Below are 20,152 nucleotides of genomic sequence, written 5' to 3'. Positions count from 1 at the left end.
CCACCAGTCTACTCCATGTATATATAGAACTCTATGTAACTCCTCCTAATTGTTGGCTCAGTCATATCTTTTATTGTTTATTTGCATTTAAACTTTTCTAGGCAATTCCACTTGACAGAAACTCCTTACGTTGGACTATGGTATGGTAGCTCATTTTCATCTTCTCACAATGTTTATATTAGTGGAAAGAGGCTCGCTGCATGAAGCTTGGTAAATGATAAATTGATTCTTCTTTATTCCTTAGAGAAACGTAGTTTATGACATAAGAAGTAGAGACAGTGTAGCTCACTGGAAAGAACTCAGAATTAAGTCAGAAACTGTGAGTTGAATCTTAACTCTCCACATCCTAGATATCTGATATTGGTACTCTCCAAGCCTCAGTTTTCTCATCTACCATCGAGAATTGTAATATCCTTAAATGGTAGCTGCAAAAATTACATGAGTCCGTGTATGTGAAATGCTTTGAAAACTTCACAGAGTTCTAAAAAAGTTGTTAGGAATTCAGCAAAAACCAATAGCTTTCACAATCAACCTATTTTGTTTATTAAAATAAAGAATAACCTCCATATAGCTAGGAGTCTTGGATTTAGCAGCCAGATACATATGACTAGGACATTCTGATAATAAAGGGAAGCAGAATGAGACTTCATGTAAAACTGTCATTCTGAAATGATGCATGTTCTTCCTGCAACTTAAAGAGTAAATTTTTAATCAGAAAAAAAGAAATTCTTTGTAAAGTGACAGAGCTTCTGGTCAGCAGAGCTATGCAGTCAGTATGGCTGTTCTCTGGGTTGTGTGTTAGAAAAATATTATGGACAGTGGTAGGTGGAATGACATCTCTGGTTTGCAAATCACTTCCTGATCTTGTTCCTTTTGACAGAGCCAAGTAGGTGCAGTTATCTGAACTTAACGGTTGGTCAGCAATGAAAAGCCAGCTACAGCTAATCTTGGCTGGCTTGTCTGAAGTGGCGTCCTCTTGAAACTGATAGCTTGCAGTACTAAGGAGATGGCTAGAGGAGGCCAAGCCCGCTTTGGAACTCTCCTGGCTTCTTTCCCTTTCTTCGTTTTTCTTGCAATGCTAGTGTTGTGATGCTAGTTTTATTGTTGTGGTTCTGAGAGCCCAGAAAGCAATTCTAAGAAAACTATTTTTAGCCCAGATCTTTGTTTCTTCCTACCTTTCTTGCCTTTCCTCCTTCCCAAAGCCTTCTTTTCAAAGCAGTCCACAAGGAGTGCATTTCATCGCTGTCACATAGCAGCCCCGTTTGCCACCAGTGTTAGACAAATTAAAACACAATTAGTTCATTTTCTCAACACCATGTTTCTGCCACATCCCCCAGCACGTCACCATTTGCTGAAGGAATCTTTGGGATTACCGTCAGTGCTGACCTGGCAGGACCCCAGGAATAGCATCTCTGCACAGTGCAGGAAGAAGCAGAGAGGCTGCTTGACGACAGCTAGACAAGGATAGAGGCCAAGAATTGAATGAGCTGCATCTTTAGTTATCTGCCGTTTTACAGCACACTTTTGTGAAAATTAACAATGAAGCCACTATTTCCTCTAACATTCAATTAGTGGCTTTTAGGGGGTTCTTTGGGTACTGTCTTCCCTTGGCATCCCAGGTACCCATTTGTGGTGTGGAGATTGAATGCTCTCTTTCCAAGATGCAAGATAAGAGTACCTCACGTCCCCTGATGTTTCCTTGTCCCATCCTAACAGTATTGATCAGATTAAAGCAAATTAAAATGTGCACCAAGGCCAACCTATGAGGGGAAAACAAGTCACAGAATCATCAGCAGAAATGGGATGGTGGGGGAGAGTCCCACCCCATCATTTTGGGCAATTATGAATAAGGCTCTAAATTGATTTGGTTCTTTCAGTTTGTTATCCTAGTTCACAAAGTCACTTCTTATGACTGGGTATCACCTAGATGTGATGCCCAGAGCCAGCAATTGGGGGTTGCTCTCCCATACCCACCACCATTGTCTGTTCCTGTGTCAGTTACCTCATTCTTCGTACCCCCCAGGGGCTTGGCCTTGAATGTTCCACAGCCATCACAGTTAATGATGTATCTTAGTAACCAAGAAATTTATGAATCCAAATACAGCCTGACACTGTACAGCCTCAGAATTTTACATAGGGTAACCAAACAATTATCGTAATTATAGATTTTGGAGTTGAGTCTCTAACAGTGAGCCTCTGCTTTATAAAGAGGTCTCAGGGACGTACAAGTGGGACCACTTTAAGTCACTTTTCAAAAATTAAAATTTCTGAACAGGAGAAATAGCCTTGACAGACTTGGGTGCCACTTTGCTGGTCTCCTCCTGAGCAAGAAACAAGCCAATCCCTCTGGGCTTCAGCATCACACAAAACCAGGGCCACAGCTCACACAGTGTATAGGATAGGGCAATGCCGTGCAGTAGCCCCTTGCATCTCTCAGGCTAGTTATTATTCTTAACTTGGTCATAACTTAGGGTCAAGCAGCAGCCAGGAGGGTGTACGTAAGAAGGCAGGGGGCAGGCACATTAGGAATGAGAGATCAACTCCAGGAGGGACCAGTGGTATGCACAGATGATCCAAAAAGCACCCAAGATCTGAGATATCTTATTAGGGACATTTGGTAGAGGTCGAGCAGTTAGCACAGTAAAGAGTGTGGTAGAGCAGAAAGGCAGTCACAGAGAAGCCTGACTTGGAGGCAGCAATCCAGTTATTGGTGGAAGGGAGTCATAGGTAGGCTTACTTACAGAGGAATGTAGAGGCCCCTTATGGGGTATGAACCCCGGGCATTGCAGCAGTATCATCAGCAGGACTGCCTGAATGCCGCGCTGGTGAGCTGCTGGCCAGGGCTCTTGATCGTCTCCTCCTTAGAGCTAGGATTGGGCTTGAAGTCCAGAATGAGGCTGAATCTGAAATGTGGGGGGTGAGGAGTTAAGTTAAAATATCCAGGAGACCAGCAGGTCTTTACAGAAACTTCAGTTTGTTTTCTCTTTGTTTTGTTTTGTTTTAATAGTCTATAGCTTCACTGTGATCTTACTCAAATGTATTTTGGAACCAAGGAAGGTATTATCATGAGAATTTGAACTGGTGTCTAGTAAGGACAGAACGAGGTGGAATGTTCCATAAGATTCACAAAAAGAAAAGGACACTGCAAGGCAATGCAGTGCAAATAAGGAAACTCTGGGTTGGTAGAGGCCACTTGTGACAGTAAGAGGACTAGTCAGATACTTAGAAAATAAATTAGGAAACTTATATTCAGGTGTACCCAGCATGTCATCACTCACCTGCTCACATGATCTGTCTCCTGCAAAATCCTCCTCAGATATTTCTGGAAGTCCCAAAGGGATCAAACAAACTTACTTCCACTGAAGGAGACGATGCCCCTGTTGGGCCCCTGGCATTTCTTGCTGGACATCACTGGAGTTTTCTTGGTGTCCTATGTTATTTCGGGTTTGTGCAGAGCTATGCCTTGCACCACTGATGTCATACTTGTTATCTGGGACTCTAGCAGCTCTCCTTTGAGCCTCATCTTTTTACCTACTTTGCAAGTTCCCTCCCCCAAATCCTCTCCTTAGGTTTTCCTCTTCAGGTAAATACGTGCAAAGGAAAGCTTGAGGATTTCAGCTCAGACCCGACTAAATCTCAGTTGAGACTAAAAATATTTTCCATGGGAGCACAATTTAGATATGAGGACAAAATCAATAACATGCCAGTTGCCTTATAGTCTTCTGTGAACATAACTATTTTGTAAGATGGCTTATGTGTGTAATAGTTTCAGAGGAGAGAAAGAACACTCCACAAAAGTTTTTATATTCTGTGTTTGACAGATATGGCTACTTTTCTTAGTCTCTACTTCCCCCTGAAGGAAAGTGACAATAGTAGGATGAGAAGAGAGGAAACTTGTAGTGAAAATTAAGCAGGTGAAATATTTGTTCAAGAGATGACAGCCGTGGTCTAGACATTTACATAGAATTTTACTGGAATAATAGCTTATCCCAGCATTTATTAAATATGGGAGTTTCTCCTAGCAGATCATCTGCCCTTCAATGTACACAGTATGCAGTTTTTGAAATTCTATGGTAATGGTGAAATGAGCATTTCTAGCACATTATTCCATTTTAGCAATTGCCACATTGCATTGTATTGATTCATTTTTCTATTATTGCACTGTGAGTTACTATCAAGCACTGGATCTTGCACCTTCTACTATATTTGGGATATAGAACATAGTAAGTACTCAGTAAACATTTTCCTTTATAAAAAAAGGAAAATTCAGCAACAACATATGTTATGTCATGTTTTCTCAGGATATAACTGACATCTTTTTCTATGCAGGCCCAAAAGATACCCCAGTTGGAACATTTTCCAGTTGGGTGACCAAAACTCTTTACTATTGATTATGGCCCCTTCTTACAGGAGAGAAATAGAGTAGGATGGGGATTGCTCCCTAGGGACAGGAGTTGAGTTGCAATAAATTGGGTTCCGAGTAAACTGTTTAAAAATAATGTGGTTTGGACCAAATGTTCAGATAGAGAAAAGGAAGAAAAGAAAAAGAAAAAAGAAAAGTGCTTTTAAGAAGGTTGGTCATATTCTATATAAAATGTATTTTAAAGCTCTGAGCTCCCAGAACCAGAAAACTGGGGTGTTGGAAGTATGCAAATTACTCATGGTTACCTAGGAAACCATTTTCTGATTGTAAGAGAGGAAATCACAGGATTGGATAGAAAAGAGTCACATTATAATGTGTTTGTATGTATGTTTGCCCCAAGATGAGGAGAGAGGAAAAGTTTTGAATTAAAGTAATATGAAAGGAAGAAAAATGTCATCTATACGAGAAGACAGAGAAACTTCAGATCTCTTGAATGCAGAGTTTCCAAACCACTGTGTACCTAAGCCATTCTGTTTGGAGTAATAGGAGTAGTAGACATGAGCTTTGGGCATTCTTTTCTAGAAGCAGCTTCTTCCCCATATACGTGGTCAGTAGGGGAGCTTCCACACTGCTACAGTAGGACTCTGCCCCTTGGCATACTTGATTGGTCCAGGGGTAGGCACCTAACAAAGCTGGTCAAATAAAGGCCTTTTCTGTATAATGCTAGGATGGAAAATTGAAACGCTTAAAGCTGCAAGTGATAGAGCTATGAACTCTCTCTGGCCATGTTTCCTGTAGTAAGCAGAATGTGGTGAGCAGAGAGAGAGAAGCAAGCGGCAGAACAGAGATGTGAGATGGAAGGAAAATGCTGGCATGGCTGAATCCCCGGTTCCATCCTGTCCTGAGGTCCAGCTGCACCCCACGCTTCCCACAGCTCAGTTGTTCACTCCTTCCTCAGATTCCATAAGCAAGTGTAATTCCCCTAATGGTTTGATGTGGGTTTCCATCACTTGAGACCAAATGAGTTTTAAGACATGAGTAATTGCAGGGTTTTGGCACTGCAAGAGGACAAGAAGGAAGAGGTGACAGGCTGAAGTAATCAGCTTCCTTGTCAGAGAACTCTCGAGCACCACAGAGATGAGGCTTGGCCCTTAGGCTCCAGATGTTTCTTTTCAGTATGAATTTTAAATGTTTTTTTCCCCCTCTTAGCTAGAGTAGCTAAAAAGTAATGCTATCTAAAGTTGTGACTCATTCATTCCATTAAACATGTATTGAACACGTACCGTAGGTGAGGCACTATGCTGTTATGGTCAAGAGATATAAAAATGACTTTTAAAAATGAGTGCTTGTCCTCAAGGAACTTACAGTCCGATAGACTGGTACACATATCAGGTATTTGCAATTCAATATGAAAAGTGACTTAGATGACAGATGCACCCCCATGATTTCCAAAAGGGGCATCTTACTTTGCTTTAAATGCTAAGAAATCTTTTACAGATCATGGTTTAGGTAAATCTTGAAAGACAAATGGGAATTACATATGGAAGGGGCCAAGAAATTCCAGGCAGAATGGGCAGTGTGCACAAAGACAAGATGGCAGAGAGATGAGAGTAATTAATGTGCCAAACATATAAAAGCAATGGGGAGAAAAGCAGGTGGAGGGTTTGGAATGGGCCAGATTGTAAAAGCCTTGTATTCCCTTATAAAAATGTGGACTAATTTAGCTGTGTGCAGTTTTTAAATAATTATTTGTCTTGAGACTGTCGGCCAGTAATCTGAGTGAGAGAAGAGAGTGACAGGGGCCTTGTGGGAAGAAACTAACTAATGGAAAAGGTATTTGGGAGTTAAAACCCATAAGAAAGTTGGGCCCATTTGAGGAAGAGAACATGGAGATGGAAGAGTGAAATGTAATTCCCAGAGTCCTGACTTGTGTGACTGCGAGAGTGGTGGTTGACACTGAGTTAGGGATGAAGTTGGAGGAGCAGTGGGGATTATTTGATTACTTCAGTAATGCTGCAGAGAAGTTTTGCTTTTCTATCACTTCCCTGTTTTTATTTTCCCTCCTTATATAACTTGTGTAAAGGACGAAGTAAGACATTTGAAATCTCTAGGCCTTCCCTGAAAAGCAGGAATTATACAGACATGATGATTAGTGACCAGATCCCATCCTAGCACTGGGGTGGCTCACTTAAGACCAACCTCATTAAATTCATTTCATAGGTAATAGTCAGTGTATTTAACTGAAGAAAGCAAATGGCATGTAAATTAAGACCTGAAAATATGAATGGAATTTGGAATTTGAACAATACTTTGATCAGCATTTCTTAAAATGGCACATGAAGAGGAAAAAACTCCTTAAGATTGCATATACTTCTCTTTAGTTTGTATAGCAGGGGAATCTAGTCACCTCCCGCATGGAATTGCCTACGCCAAAAGATGAGACCACCCCTTAAGAGCAGAAGTGCCGTACAGTACAAAGTACACTCAGTTCTAAAATTAGACCTGACCTGCACTCACCTCTCAAGCCAAAAACAGCCTCCCCAAAATGAGAGAAAGAAAGCTAGGAAATAAAGGTGTGAGGAACATATTGCAAGGAAAACAGAGTTAATTATATTTAGAATGTTTTTTTTTTTTTTTTTTTAACTTAAGTTGATTACCTGTGCATTGGGTAGGTAATCATTGTTTACAACGAGTACCTATACACTGAACTTCTCATTTCAGGATTCTTACCACAAGAGAATTTATTTAAATATGAATCCCAAAGAATGTTATATCATGTCTGATACAGGAATGTATCTGGCAATATTAATCAGATCAAATTCTTGAAAAGACTAGTCTGAATAGAAGCTATTCTTAGCATAGTTTAAGTAAAAGAGATCAATGTAGATATTCAAAATGGGAAAATTCCTAATAGTTAATAGACAACTATAATTCAAGGTCCTTTCAACCTTCAAAGCAGAGCTGTTTTAAGTGCTTCTCAGAAAACAAATGTGTTTTAGAGATTTTAGCTGGGACTCCAAGGCAGTGGTCGCCGCCTGCTCCTGCTCATCTCCACGGCCTTTTCGTGTGCAGTTCTTCCTCCCTGCCTTTAAATTATCTAAGGTCCTCAGTACTGTCCTTCCCTGCAGGCAACTTTGCTGGGACAATGGCTGGACCAAGTGGAGACCTGAAATTGGACCCCATAACATATGACCAGATTTATACATTTGTATATTGTAATTATATTGTTTAACTATTTTAAATAAAACTTTTACTTAGTTTTTACTTACTACAAGGAGGACTTTTTTTTATTTCTAGCTCATGCCGTAATGTAAAAATGGCAAGGAGTTATTATACTCATAATTGCAAATTTGTTTAATTAAAAGTGCATTCAGTCATTCTGACACACTTTTAAGCAACTGTGAAAAATAGCTATTATGATCTGTTGGGATGCTGCCTTGAGTGGCTAATAATTTTAGTTAGATGGTGGTTTCGGTTCTTTATCATCACTAAATATGAAAAATAAAGTTAAGCAATCAATAATTATAAAACTTTATATTTGTTTATCAATCGGGCCTTTGCATTATGTTTTTAAAACCAGTTTTCAACCCCACTCCCCAATAAAAATAAAGAAATTGTATCTGTTGAAGTATCACATGGGTGTATTTTGCGGAAAAATAGATCCAAACAGTCCAAAGCAGATAGAAGGCGACTATCTTCCCAGCCATTACTTGCTCTACTGCATTTGACCTCTGAATCCAAAGTCTTTCGAATTAAGGGATTCAAGTCTATTTAAAATTGGTCTCCATTTAAATGGTGTCCCCGTAGAAGGGCTACTCTAAACCTTTTTTTAATGAGGTGAAATTCACATGACGAAAGCAACCATTTTCAAGGGACAATTCAGTGGTATTCAATACATTCACAATACTGTGCGACTGTCACCTCTTTTTGGTTATCCAGTTGCAGGACATTTTCATCACCCCAGACAAACCCCATTCCCATCACACAACTGCTTTCCATTCCCCGCCTCCACCCTGCAGCATCCGGCAACCACTTGTCTGCTGCATTCTGTCTCTTTGGATTTCCATGTTGTGGAACCTTCATATAAAATTGAATCATACAATGTGTGACCTTTTGTGTTTGGCTTCTTTCACTTAGCTTAAGATTTTTGAGTTTTATCTACATTTTAGCATGTATCAATACTTGTTCTTTTAAGGCTGAATAATTTTCCATTGTATATATCCATTTATCTCTCAATGGACATTGTATATATCCATTTATCTCTCAATGGACATTGTGTTATTTCCACCTTTGGCTACTGTGAATAAATAAACATGTATGTAAAAGTGTTTATTTGAGTCCCTGTGTCCTCAATTCTTTGGGGTTTATCCTAATAGAATTGCTGAGTCATTTGGTAATTCTATGTTTGTTTAACTTTTTGAGGAGCTGCCAAACTGTTTTCTATGGTGGCTAAATCATTTTACATTCCCACCTTCATTTTCATTGTACAGGTTTTCAATTTCTCCATATCTTTTCTAAAACTCCCTTTTCCTTCTTCCCTCCCTCCTTCTCTCTCTTCCTGCTTTCTTTTCTTCCTACCCTCTGACCCTCCCTCTGGTCCACTTGCAGGTATGATTTGCTTTTCCATGGTGACTAAATGATCTTTTCATTTGATTATTGGCCATCTATATACCTTTCTTAAGGAAATATCTATTCAAGTCCTTTGAAAACTTTTAAATTGGGTTGTTTGTCCTTTTTTTCTGTTTTCTTTTTTTTTTTAAATTTAGCTCTAGGAGGTCTTTGTATATCCTGGATACTAGCTCCTTATTACTGCAAATTTTTTATTGCCTCTTAACCTCTTGAAGGTTAGGAGTTATTTCCTTTTTTCTCCTTCTTCCTCCCTTTCTCCTTTCTTCCTCCTTTTCTTTCTTATATTAGATTTATTTACATATACTTATCAGAGCATCTGGTTGTTTTAATAACTAGTGAATAGTCTTTCCATGTATTTGTTAGTCATTTGAATTCTTCTCTTAATTCTTCAAGTACTTTGCCCATTTTTTTTTTTTTGTTAGAGTTTTATAAGCAATTAAATGTCTTATATCAAGTGGTTCTCAGACGTACTTTGTATGTACGTTGCTGGTAGAAAAGCACAGTGGAGGAAATGAGAAGTAAGCCATGTGGAAAGGAAGGACGGAATGGGAATTTGTAGCTGGCACACCTGTTTGCAGGGTGATATTTGATGAGCCTTCCATTCTGGACAGGACCTGCATCTTTGTTAATCGAGGTTTTGATTCAGACCCAGAGTCTGCTCCATAGAGTCTAAATACCAGAGGGATCCTGCAAGAGGCACACAGCACTTTGTATGATGATTTGGAAGTCAATGAGCAGTTGATTGGATGATGTAAGTGAATACCAACTAGTTTTTGTCAGTGTTTATGAAATAAGAGATATCAGTCATTTTTAATAGATGACACTGTTTTGCTATTATCTACTGCTTTAAAATCTATTTCATGTAAAAATAATTTTCAAAGCACATCAACTATTGGACATGTATTTTAAAATAGCATCATTTCACTAATTTACAAAAAGCAGTTGCATTTCTTTTTGAGTTTTACAGAAGTGTGATAGGCTTTTGTTGTTGTTTTTAATCAGCATGGATTGGTTTTAAACAGCATCTCCTGTTTGGAGATGTCTAATCAGCATGCCAAAATTCAAAATCATATATAAAATCATACCATTGGATGTAGCTAAGAAAATGGCAGGACTTATCAGGAAGACTAAAAGTAAAAACTCTGTGAGGAAGTGTTGTTCATATGATAGTGAGTTTGAGTTTGACTACAGAACCCTGAGCTTTTGTAGCTAAGGCTTGATGGTATAGTGGGTACCTTTTGGGGTATCCTCCAGGCTCCCAGTGATTTCCCCTTCTCTGTGAACTTCTCTCTCCTGGTCCAGAACAGAGCATTGGGCTATGGCAACTATTTTGTGCAGTGAGGCTTCTTTTCTACAGTCCCTTTCCCCCCACCCCCTATTCCCAGTCTCAGCTGACTGGACTTAGACAGACACTTGACCCATGAAAAGAATTTACAATTAGGGATGACAGAAATTCAGTCTTTCTTTTGACAGAGTTGCCTTTCACGTCTGTTTGCCGTGAGCAAAAAGGCAAAGAATAGCAGTCTATAGAGAAGAGAACCAAACAGATATAGACAGAGAAGTAGAGACGGGAGGCCAAGATGGAGTACAGAGGGCCATCAAGTCTCATTCCTGTGCTTTCCTGGGGCTGGAAGGCACGCCTCACCTCTGGCTTTCTGAAATAAATTTCCCTTCTCCATCAAATCAGCAGAGTAAATTTCTGTTACCCCCAGCAGCCCATCAGAGGCCTCCTGGAAGTACAAGGGGCAGGGGGGCGGTTCTTGTTGATGTCCCCTGAGAGCCTCTTTGTTAATCTAAATGCCTAAGTACTTTCTTTGGCACTTAGGAACTTTCTTTGTTAGCCTAAGTGTCTCTTTCAATCAGTGAGTTATTGCACTGGCACCAGCAGTTCACATGTCCGAGAGAGCTCAGGTAGTGAGCAGAGTGCCTCAGAAACCAAGAAAAGCCACCCCAGGCACCAGATGGTGAGAATTCCATAAAACATATTGGTTAGAAGCAAAGCCTCTTTATCAGATCTTTCCATAAACATTCTCAGAGTGAGCTTCAGGCAAGTGCACAGGGAGACAAATTGACACACACAACCATCGTCCTAGAGCTCAGTGGTGCAAGATACTCCCAAGAGTTTGGCAAACTCATGATGAGGAAGATGAATAAGAGGGATCCAGAGCAGAATGAGGACCTAAGTTAGACTAATGCTTGAATATCAATATCCCCTTCCTCTATATATTACATCCAATTAGGCCTATCTGATGGTGTCTTAATTAACTGCGTAAGAATGAAAGTGAACCTTTCTTAAGGACTTGTTTACTTTGCTCCAGCACTACACTGTCTTTATTCACTAATCTCATTACACCTTTACCACCCTCCTTCAAGACATGCAGTATTCTGGGCTCCCTTTTAGATAGAAGGCAGCTGCAGTAAAGTGTCTCTCCCAAGGAGACACAGCTCCTAAGTGGCAGAGCCAGCATTCAACCCCAGCAGTTTGAGCACAGGACGTGTTCCTACCGAATCACTATAGTGCTTCTAGCATATAGCTTTAATCATTTGTTGGCTTCTTTGGTATCTTTATAGAGACCCAGCTTGAAGGTTGCTATATTAGTTTGCATAATAAATACCTCAGACTGAATGGCTTAAACCACAGAATTTTATTGTCTCACAGTTCTGGAGGCTAGAAGTGTGAGATCAAGGTATCAGCAGGTTTGGTTTCTTTTGAGGGCTCTTTCCTTACCTTGCAGGTGGCTGTCTTCTCCCTGTGTCTTCATATGGTCGTCCCTCTGTATGTGTTGTATCCCAATCTCAATATCCCGATAAGGACATATTGAATTAGGGGCCACCTGTATGATCTCTTTACTTAATTACCTCTGTAAAGACCCTATCTAGTTATAGCCACATTTGGAAGTACTGGGGATTAGGGTGAGGGGCACATTCATCCCACAGCAGCTGCCTATGGGAAAATTAATGAATGTCTCAATTTCAGTCCCAGTCTGATGTCTAAGATGGGCAATGAACACAAGGAGCACCCTTTTGGAAGGGTGACTTCTGCCTGGGGATGCTATACCATACACAGGGAGATGGTGACGTTTGGTCATTCTCCAAGTCTGTATTCTAATACAGGACTTTAAAATAATCATGTTTGTTCTTTTGGGTTAATGAAAAGAGCTTCTTCGGGGACCAGAGACTTGCTTAGAGGTTGTATAAACTAGTAGAGGAGACATAAAACCCGAGGCTTCTCAGAGCAGGCCTCGCTGAGCACTGATCTCTCAGGATTGGGTACTTTGCTAGCATCCAGGAAGCTTGACCCATGCCTCTATTATGTGCTCCCTTTACAGGTTTCAACCATGGTGGTGCCTTCTTCACTTCTAAAGACTTTCTTCTGTTTGCGGCATGTCCAGCTTCCTCAGGAAGGAGGATCTGATTGGTCTATAGAGTCACCACCAGGATGCGGGCCTCTGTTGGACAGAGCTCAGATCACTCATTACTGCATGACCAGCACCCGTTTTTGGTCCATTCATCAGAGGCCTGCTGCTAGGGTCTTGTAGGCTGAACACGGAGACTTATACAAGGGCAGTGAGGGCAACAGGCAATCTGAGCCTTCCCATAGCAGTGCTCAAACTGTCAGGCAGCTTATCTAGCCTGTCCACTACTAGATAAAACATACTTCTTAAGAGTTTTCTCTGAGATGCGTGTGCAATTAAGTTGATTGTTGTAGTAGAAAGAGACCTGCTTTCTAACTCCATCTTCTCTCTCATTTGGACAAGTCAGTTAGCATCTTTGAGCCACTGGTTCATCATCTTAAAAAAAATGGTATAATAACCTTAAAAGTAGTATTGTAAGTTTAAAATGAGATGAAGTTTTTAAAAGTACATTCTAGTGTTTTACAGCAAGGTGATTGGATTTTTAATTTTAACATGTTTTTTTCAGCTTTCTATTTGGCTGCGAGTGTGTTCCCAATGCCTGTTACTGTACCTTTGTACCTTTGTCATGGGAACTATCATTTAACTGGAAGCCATGTTGGTTTCAGTGTATTTGGAATTTGCATGTGAAATGTTATAATGTTTATACTCTACACTTAAAGAACTCCTGAAGATTTGAGTTCATCTGGGATTCATGTCAGACATATTCAGAATATTATTGGAGATTTTCAGGAATGAGAAGTAAATTCTTCTTGCTTACGTAGAGGAGACTGGTCCAAAGTTCATCAGGCCATTGCATAAATGCGCTGTGGGAAACTCTGTGGTGCCTGGAAAGGCCACCTTTTGTTGTGAATTAGGGAATCAGACCTACCTTCCTCTCTTCTTTAATCAGTGTGGTTCCTTATTTGCAAATGGGTCAGTGAGAATAGTGCCAGTGAGATCTCTTGAGGCATAGGGCATTGAAAAAGTATACGTTAAACCCGCAACATTTCACTGACTGACAAGCAAGGTCCTCCCTCAGAACTAGTCTGCCACTCACCATTAAAGATGTGGTCAGAGTCCCTGTGTTGGCGTACCTGTGCTGCCTGTCTGCTGCTTCAGGTCCTAGGTGTCTGGCTTGAACACAGAGGTCTTTGGAAGGTCACCTACTTTCTTGCCCTTGCTTCAAAGCTTTAGTGCCCAAGGGTTACTTACTTACCCTAAGGTAAGTTGTCTCTTTAATCAACTCTCGACTCATCTTAAAGGTTGTATCCCCAAGATAATGTTTAACCTTTTCATGAGTGTGTATCTTTTTCAAGTCTCTTTTTCCTGTGATCCCACATGGGTACTCCTCTTAGGGATGTGTGTGTATGGGTGTCTGTATGAAGTACTGTATTATGTACTGGTGTACTGGGAGGACTGAGGCTCAGAGAGTCTAGCCTACTGGCCTAATGTTACACAGGTGTTAAGTAGTTGTGACAGGACTTAAAGGAGACATAGCAGCTCTACTTTGCTTCATATCTTGCAGAACAACAAATTAAATCTGGAACTTGGCTCACCTCCTTAGTTGAGGCACTAGAATTTTATTTTTCCAGATCAGTGTAATAGACTTTGCTCACATAGTTTGCTCACATAGCTAACTGACAGCAGAGATTTCATGACAAAGTCCCCACTGCCCTGCTTCTAGTACAGGCTGGAGGACAGGTCAACTTCTCTTCCTACTGGAAAGATTACTGTGAGAAGAATAAACAGCTATTTTATAAGATTGTCCTTATTTTCAAAACACCATTCATCTCCCTTGGTGCTCTTCTTACATTGATATGTCATCACAGAATCACAGAGAGGGGAGGTGCACCAACTGATTTTGTTCAACAGGCATCTCTACACTGAACTGTCCATTGCATTTGTATACCAACAGTTCTAAGGACAGCACACTCTCAGGCTGCATTACCTTGGTGCCAAGTGCAGGTAATGAAACCCAGAGAACTAATATAGAAGGTGCTTGCTTATCCAAAATGGTTATCTCTGAGTTACCATGCATACCAAGCACGGATTACCATGTATCGGAGAGTTCAAATACAGAGGCCACCAAGCAGCCTTCACAGGGCAACTCAAGGATCACTTTCCTTAGGAACCCTTTTATGATACCCCTATCCTCCAAAAAGAGTTGTTCATCTTTGGTGTTTACTATGCCTACATGTACATCATCAGAAAGCTGCTAACATTTTATTGCACTTAGTATTTTCATGTCTCTTCCCAGTAAACTATAAACTTAAGGGGGAGGAATTTTGTTTTGCTTAGCTATTTTCCTCAGTGCTTACCATAATGATTGGACAATTACTAAATATTCACTGAATGAATAAAATCCCCTTAGCCAGACCTATGCTGCTACTACTATATACATACCTATGTGTATATCTAAATGTGTATGTATATATAACACATACATACATGTATATATACAGACATATATTTCAGACACATGTAGCTTATCATTTTGCGGGGACAAGTTTATTTCTATAGAAAACAATCCATGTATAGTGCTCTTCTAAATACTATAAGTCAATGTATTTCTGTTTGTTTTTTTAAGTCACTTGTTCATTGTTTAAGCTTTCTCATTGTTTTGATTAAGGACTAATGATAGTTTACTCCAAGATAAAACTGTTACTCTGAAAAAAATTTTTCTCACCTTTTAAAACCTTTTGGAATATTTTGAAAGTCATTTTTTCCCTTAAAAACAGTAATTGAGAGTTGACATTATAGATTATCCTGCATGTGGAATCTAACCCAGCATCTCAGGAAAAACAATGGAAGAGGATTTTTTTAATGTAAGCAAGCCAAAACAAAACTTTCTCCTGTGCCTTTCACTTCAGCTTCTGTTGCAGACCTTGGAGGTCTGCTCTCCAGAATAGAGAGTCATTTGCACAGCTGTAAATAACTTAAGGACAAATTTGAAATGCATTGTACTGTGTTAGGTGCTGATCATTTCAGAGTCCCTTGTGCTGGGGTAGGGCAACCACACAAGGATGGAACCTGTGAGTAAACTTACTGGGTGCATCAAAACCTCCAGAGCCCGATTTATGTGTTCAGAGATCCCTCTGTACCCTCATGATACTCCATGCCCCGGCAGCCTCGATGAATGTATTTGCTCTGGCTCTGATTGAGCATGTCCCTGCAGTGCACGGCATCCTGACATGAACATGGCCTCATCCCAGAGAGACAGGATTGAAGAAGTGACATTAAGGGCTTGGAACTTGAGCTTCAGGAAAAAGCTTTACTACAGCTTTTTAAAGAAATATTTATTTTATGTTAATTTAGGAAATAAATAGCTTCACTCTAGGAAAAACTTTTAACTCCCTTATGATCTATCTTCACAAACCATTTTTTTTTTCCAGAAGGGGGGAGCAAATGTATGAGGTGACACAAAGAACTGAAATAGTAATCCAGCTTTGATCAACACTCCTTGTTATAGTGTTCCCTCTGAAAATGAATTTTAATCGATGAGCGCTACCACAGCACACCGAGGAGCAATTACCTTACATGTGTTTCACTCTGAGCTGTGATTAGAAACAAGATGTGAGAATAGAGGGGCTTAAAACAAATATAAAAAGAAAAATCTCAAATGGGGGCTGATGTGCATGGGCTGTGGGATATTTAATACATATGGAGGCTTGCTCCAGGTAGTGATGCTGACATTCATTCACTCAGTAAACATTTCCCTGCTATTTTGGGCAGTGTTAATGACAGCAGCAGGGTGTTAGCTTATCATGTTCTGCCCTTCTATACAAAGTCAAGGTGACCAACTAGCTCTCATTAAAGCATAAGCTTGAGTTCAGAGGTGTCCTGGTAGCCAGGAGAGATTTGGGATACTAACCCTACACCTTCTCCTTCACTGGATTTCCTTGAGGTTGGGAGCCAGTCTTCAGCATGGATTGCTTGGTACACAGTCTTCAGCCTGACCAATAGTGGAACGTGGGCTCTATTAGTCCAAGATGAGACACAGGGGCCTGGAAAAGGTAATAAAAGACTTGGAATAATTTTACCAGTGAAAGAAAAACTTAAGTGGTTAGGGTCAAGTATTGAGTGGGATTATTGAGAAAGTGAAGACTACTTGGTCCCTGTTAAGGAGAGAAGAAGAGGTTCCTGGCTCCAAGTGCTTGCTGGGACACTTACTAAACCCATGAGAAAGAATGTTCAATTCTTAAGGATATACAGTAAACATATAATGAAAAACCTGCACACCAAGCAGAAATGTTCATTACAACAACCATCTTACAGTGGAGTAAAGCTCAGACAGAGAAGGTTACCCACATTTGTCAGTAAGATGGGATCTCTTCATTATGCCATCACCATTCAGCCGTAGCACAGCCATGCTGGGGCCTGGTCCTTCCTTCCTTAAGGGGCAGCAGCCCTGTGTATTGGTTCCTTTTAACCCTTGTCTTTCAAATGCTGAAAGAATGTCAGCATTTCTATACATATAATCTTAAAAAGCCACTCAGCATGCTTAGCCACATGATTCCCTTGAAAGCATTCTTTTGAGGTGATGCTCTCCCCACAGAAAAGATTGGAGGCTCCAAAGTTTGATCTACTAGTTTTAAACTCAATATCAGTGGCTTGTTTATCTTACGATGTTGTTCCTGAGGCTTCAACCTATATTCCTACTCCCAGTAGGTAGTATAGTTTTTGAATGTTCCGTCTGCAAAAAGATTGAGAGAAGCTAGAATAAGTGGCAGATTTATTATATTGGCCATCCTCTGACTATGTTTACAAACGAGAATAGCTACATACTCCAGATCATTGAGGATTTACCATAATGTAACTTAGAAAATAGACTAAATTAACTCCAATAGTTGACTCAGATCTTATAATTCTGAAGAAGTGGTATTTAAGCACAGAATAGTACCTTACTAAACATCTCTGAATTAAAAACTAAGTGACTTAAATAAGATATCCTCCCCACCTTCAAGGATCCTTAAATTCTTCCGAGATTATTCTGTAAGCCCTTCACCCATCAGTAAATATTAGCAACCTCTGAAACATCAAATGACAGTCATTCTGCCTCTGGAGTAAAATCAAGGACTGATGAGAAAGACAAATACTATATGATTTCACTTATGTGGAATCTAAAAATAATAATAATAAAAAATAATGAACAAACAAAACAGAAACAAACTCATAGATAACAGAACAGACTGATGGTTGCCAGATGGGAGCTGTGATGGGGGAGCTGGGTGAAAAAAGGTGAAGGGATTAAGAAGTACAAATTGGTAGTTAAAAATAGTCACAGGGATGTAAAGTACAGCATAGGGAATATAGTCAATAATATTGTAATAACTATGGTGCCAGGTGGGTACTAAACTTATCAAGAGGGATCACTTCATAAGTTATATAAATGTCTAACTACTATGCTGTACACCTGAAACTAATATAATATTGAATGTCAACTGTAATTGAAAAATTTTTTAAATAAAATAAAGTAAAATCACAGACTACAACAGAGTGCTTTTACCTGCTTGCAGGGAAAATTAAAACAGCCAGAATGTGTTGTAAGTAAGAGGAATTTGGCCAAGGCTCTGGGCCAGTGCGTCTTTTGTTATTTTAGATTTATTCAATTAGAATCACAGGCAAAGTAAATTGAGCTGCATGGCTGATTTGACTATTACCTTGGAAGGGAGTAAAGAGATTAACAAACCCTGAGGGACTAGGGAAGGAGAGTGACAGATTTTTCCCTCTTTCTTTCCCCACACTCTGGCCAGGCTTTACAGATTAATTTATGAAAGACAAGACCAAAGCAGAAGAGCAGACACATCTTTTGTTCACTGCCATGTAGTCATTTTTTTTGCTTTACTATCCTCTGATATTTCCTCTGGGTGTGTGAACTGAAACAAAAGTAAAGTTGATGTGTGCAGAAGCTTTCAAGTTGAAGAAGGGGGCCTAACCCGAAAATTATATTGAAGGGAGGGCTGGTCCAGTTGAATTTTGCCTTTGTCTTGGCGTTTGTGTTGTCTGGCACAGTTGGCTGCATTAAATTGAATTGACCTGGTGCTTCAAATAATTGGCGCGTGTGAAATATTAAAACTAATGGCACAGGCCTCATATGTTTCCTTAGGCTGTAGGATAAATCACTCATTTTTAAAAGAAGCTCTTCAACTTCATCATTTTTCGTGCCTTGTGGCAATTGGTTGTCTCACACTTCATTTAAATAATGAGGCATTTTTATGTGTTTTTTACTTAGGTTTAAGAAGTCTGGGGAGGGAGTGGGGCGGAAAGTACAGGAATAAGATGATGCAAGGAGGCCATCCTATTCTCAGGCTCAAATTTATATTTCTAAGTGTAAATCTTTCATGGTGTGGCAGATTGAGATGATGAAGATGAGTCTTCAAGTACAACAGGAAGCTGGAACTGAGGACAGAGAGAGAGCAATAGGGAGATACAAGATGAGAATGGTAAGGTTTTCTTGGGGGTTACTTTTTGCCCTTTGTTTTTTGCAAGTTTGAAAATTGCTTTATTTTTAGCAACGTTTTATAAAGCACCACAGTCATTAAGTTTCATTTTTTTACATCTCTGTGACTTGTCGGCAATTTGTACATCTTAATCCCTTCCCCTTTTTTATCAATCCTCCAACACCTCTCCCATCTGGCAACCATCAATTTGTTGTCTGTATCTATGAGTTTGTTTCTGTATTGTTTTTCATTTATTTTGTTTTTTAGATTCTACATATAAGTGAAATCATATGGTATTTGTCTTTCTCTGTCTGACTTATTTCATTTAACATAATACCCTCTAGGACCATCCATGTTGTTGCAAATGGCAAAATTTCATTTTTTATTGCCAAGTAGTATTCCTTTGTATATATGTACCACATCTTATTCATCTATTCGCCTATCACTGGACATCTAGGTTGCTTCCATATCTTGGCTATTTTAAATTATGCTGCAGTGAACATAGGGGTGTTCATATCTTTTTGAATTAGTGTTTCGAATTTCTTCAGTTAAATACCCAGACATGGAATTCCTGGGTCATATGCTAGTTCTATTTTTAATCTTTTGAGGAGACTTCATACTGTTTTTCATAGTGGCTACATCCATTTACAGTCCTATCAACAATGCACAAATGTTCCCTTTTCTCCACATTCTTACCAACACTTGTTTGTTGATTTATTAATGATAGCCATTCTGACAGGTATGAAGTAATATTATGGTTTCATTTGCATTTCTCTGATGATTAGTTTTGTTGAGCATCTTTTCATGTGTCTATTGGCCATCTGTATGTCCTCTTTGGAGAACTGTCTATTCAGGTCTTCTGCCCATTGTTTTAATCAGATTTTGGGTGTTTTTTTTTTGGTGGGAGGATGTTAAGTTGTATGAGTTTCTGATATACTGTGGCTATTAACCCCTTATCAGATGTATCATCTGTGAATTATCTTCTCCTATTCAGTAGGCTGTGTTTTTGTTTTGTTGATAGTTTCCTTTGTTGTGCAAAGAAACTTTTTGGTTTGATGCACTCCCATTTGTTTATTATTTCTTTTGTTTCCCTTGCCTTAAGTGATATGTCAGAAAAGTTATTACTAAGAGCAATGTCAGAGAGTGTACTGCCTATGTTTTCTTCTAGGAGTTTTATGGGTTGGGGTCTTATATTTAAGTCTTTAATCCATTTTCAGTTTATTCTTGTATACTTACGAACGTGATCCACTTTCATTCATTTGCATGTGTCTGTCCAGTTTTCCCACCACCATTTATTGAAGAGACTGTCATTGTATATTCTTGCC

General features: G+C 39.5%; 1 protein-coding gene across 9 annotated transcripts in view; it reads left to right on the top strand.

Moving 5' to 3' along the window:
* Positions 1-20,152, top strand: part of FARS2 (phenylalanyl-tRNA synthetase 2, mitochondrial) — a 470,462-nt gene that overhangs the window by 316,737 nt on the left and 133,573 nt on the right. The window contains exon 8 of one of the 9 annotated variants that reach the window (XM_015587308.2): positions 12,322-13,168. The exons of 7 other annotated variants lie outside the window; for them this stretch is intronic. In XM_015587308.2, coding sequence (XP_015442794.1) covers positions 12,322-12,355 — 34 coding nt within the window. In that variant the 3' untranslated portion in view covers positions 12,356-13,168. Of the gene's footprint in view, positions 1-7,491; positions 7,571-12,321; positions 13,169-20,152 lie in introns of those variants that run through there. One more of the 9 variants, XM_025044948.1, reaches the window with a different exon arrangement.

The sequence above is a fragment of the Pteropus alecto genome, unplaced genomic scaffold, assembly GCF_000325575.1.
Source record: "Pteropus alecto unplaced genomic scaffold, ASM32557v1 scaffold121, whole genome shotgun sequence".
In the NCBI taxonomy this organism is placed as follows: domain Eukaryota; kingdom Metazoa; phylum Chordata; class Mammalia; order Chiroptera; family Pteropodidae; genus Pteropus; species Pteropus alecto.
This window is presented reverse-complemented; position numbering and strand designations above follow the sequence as displayed.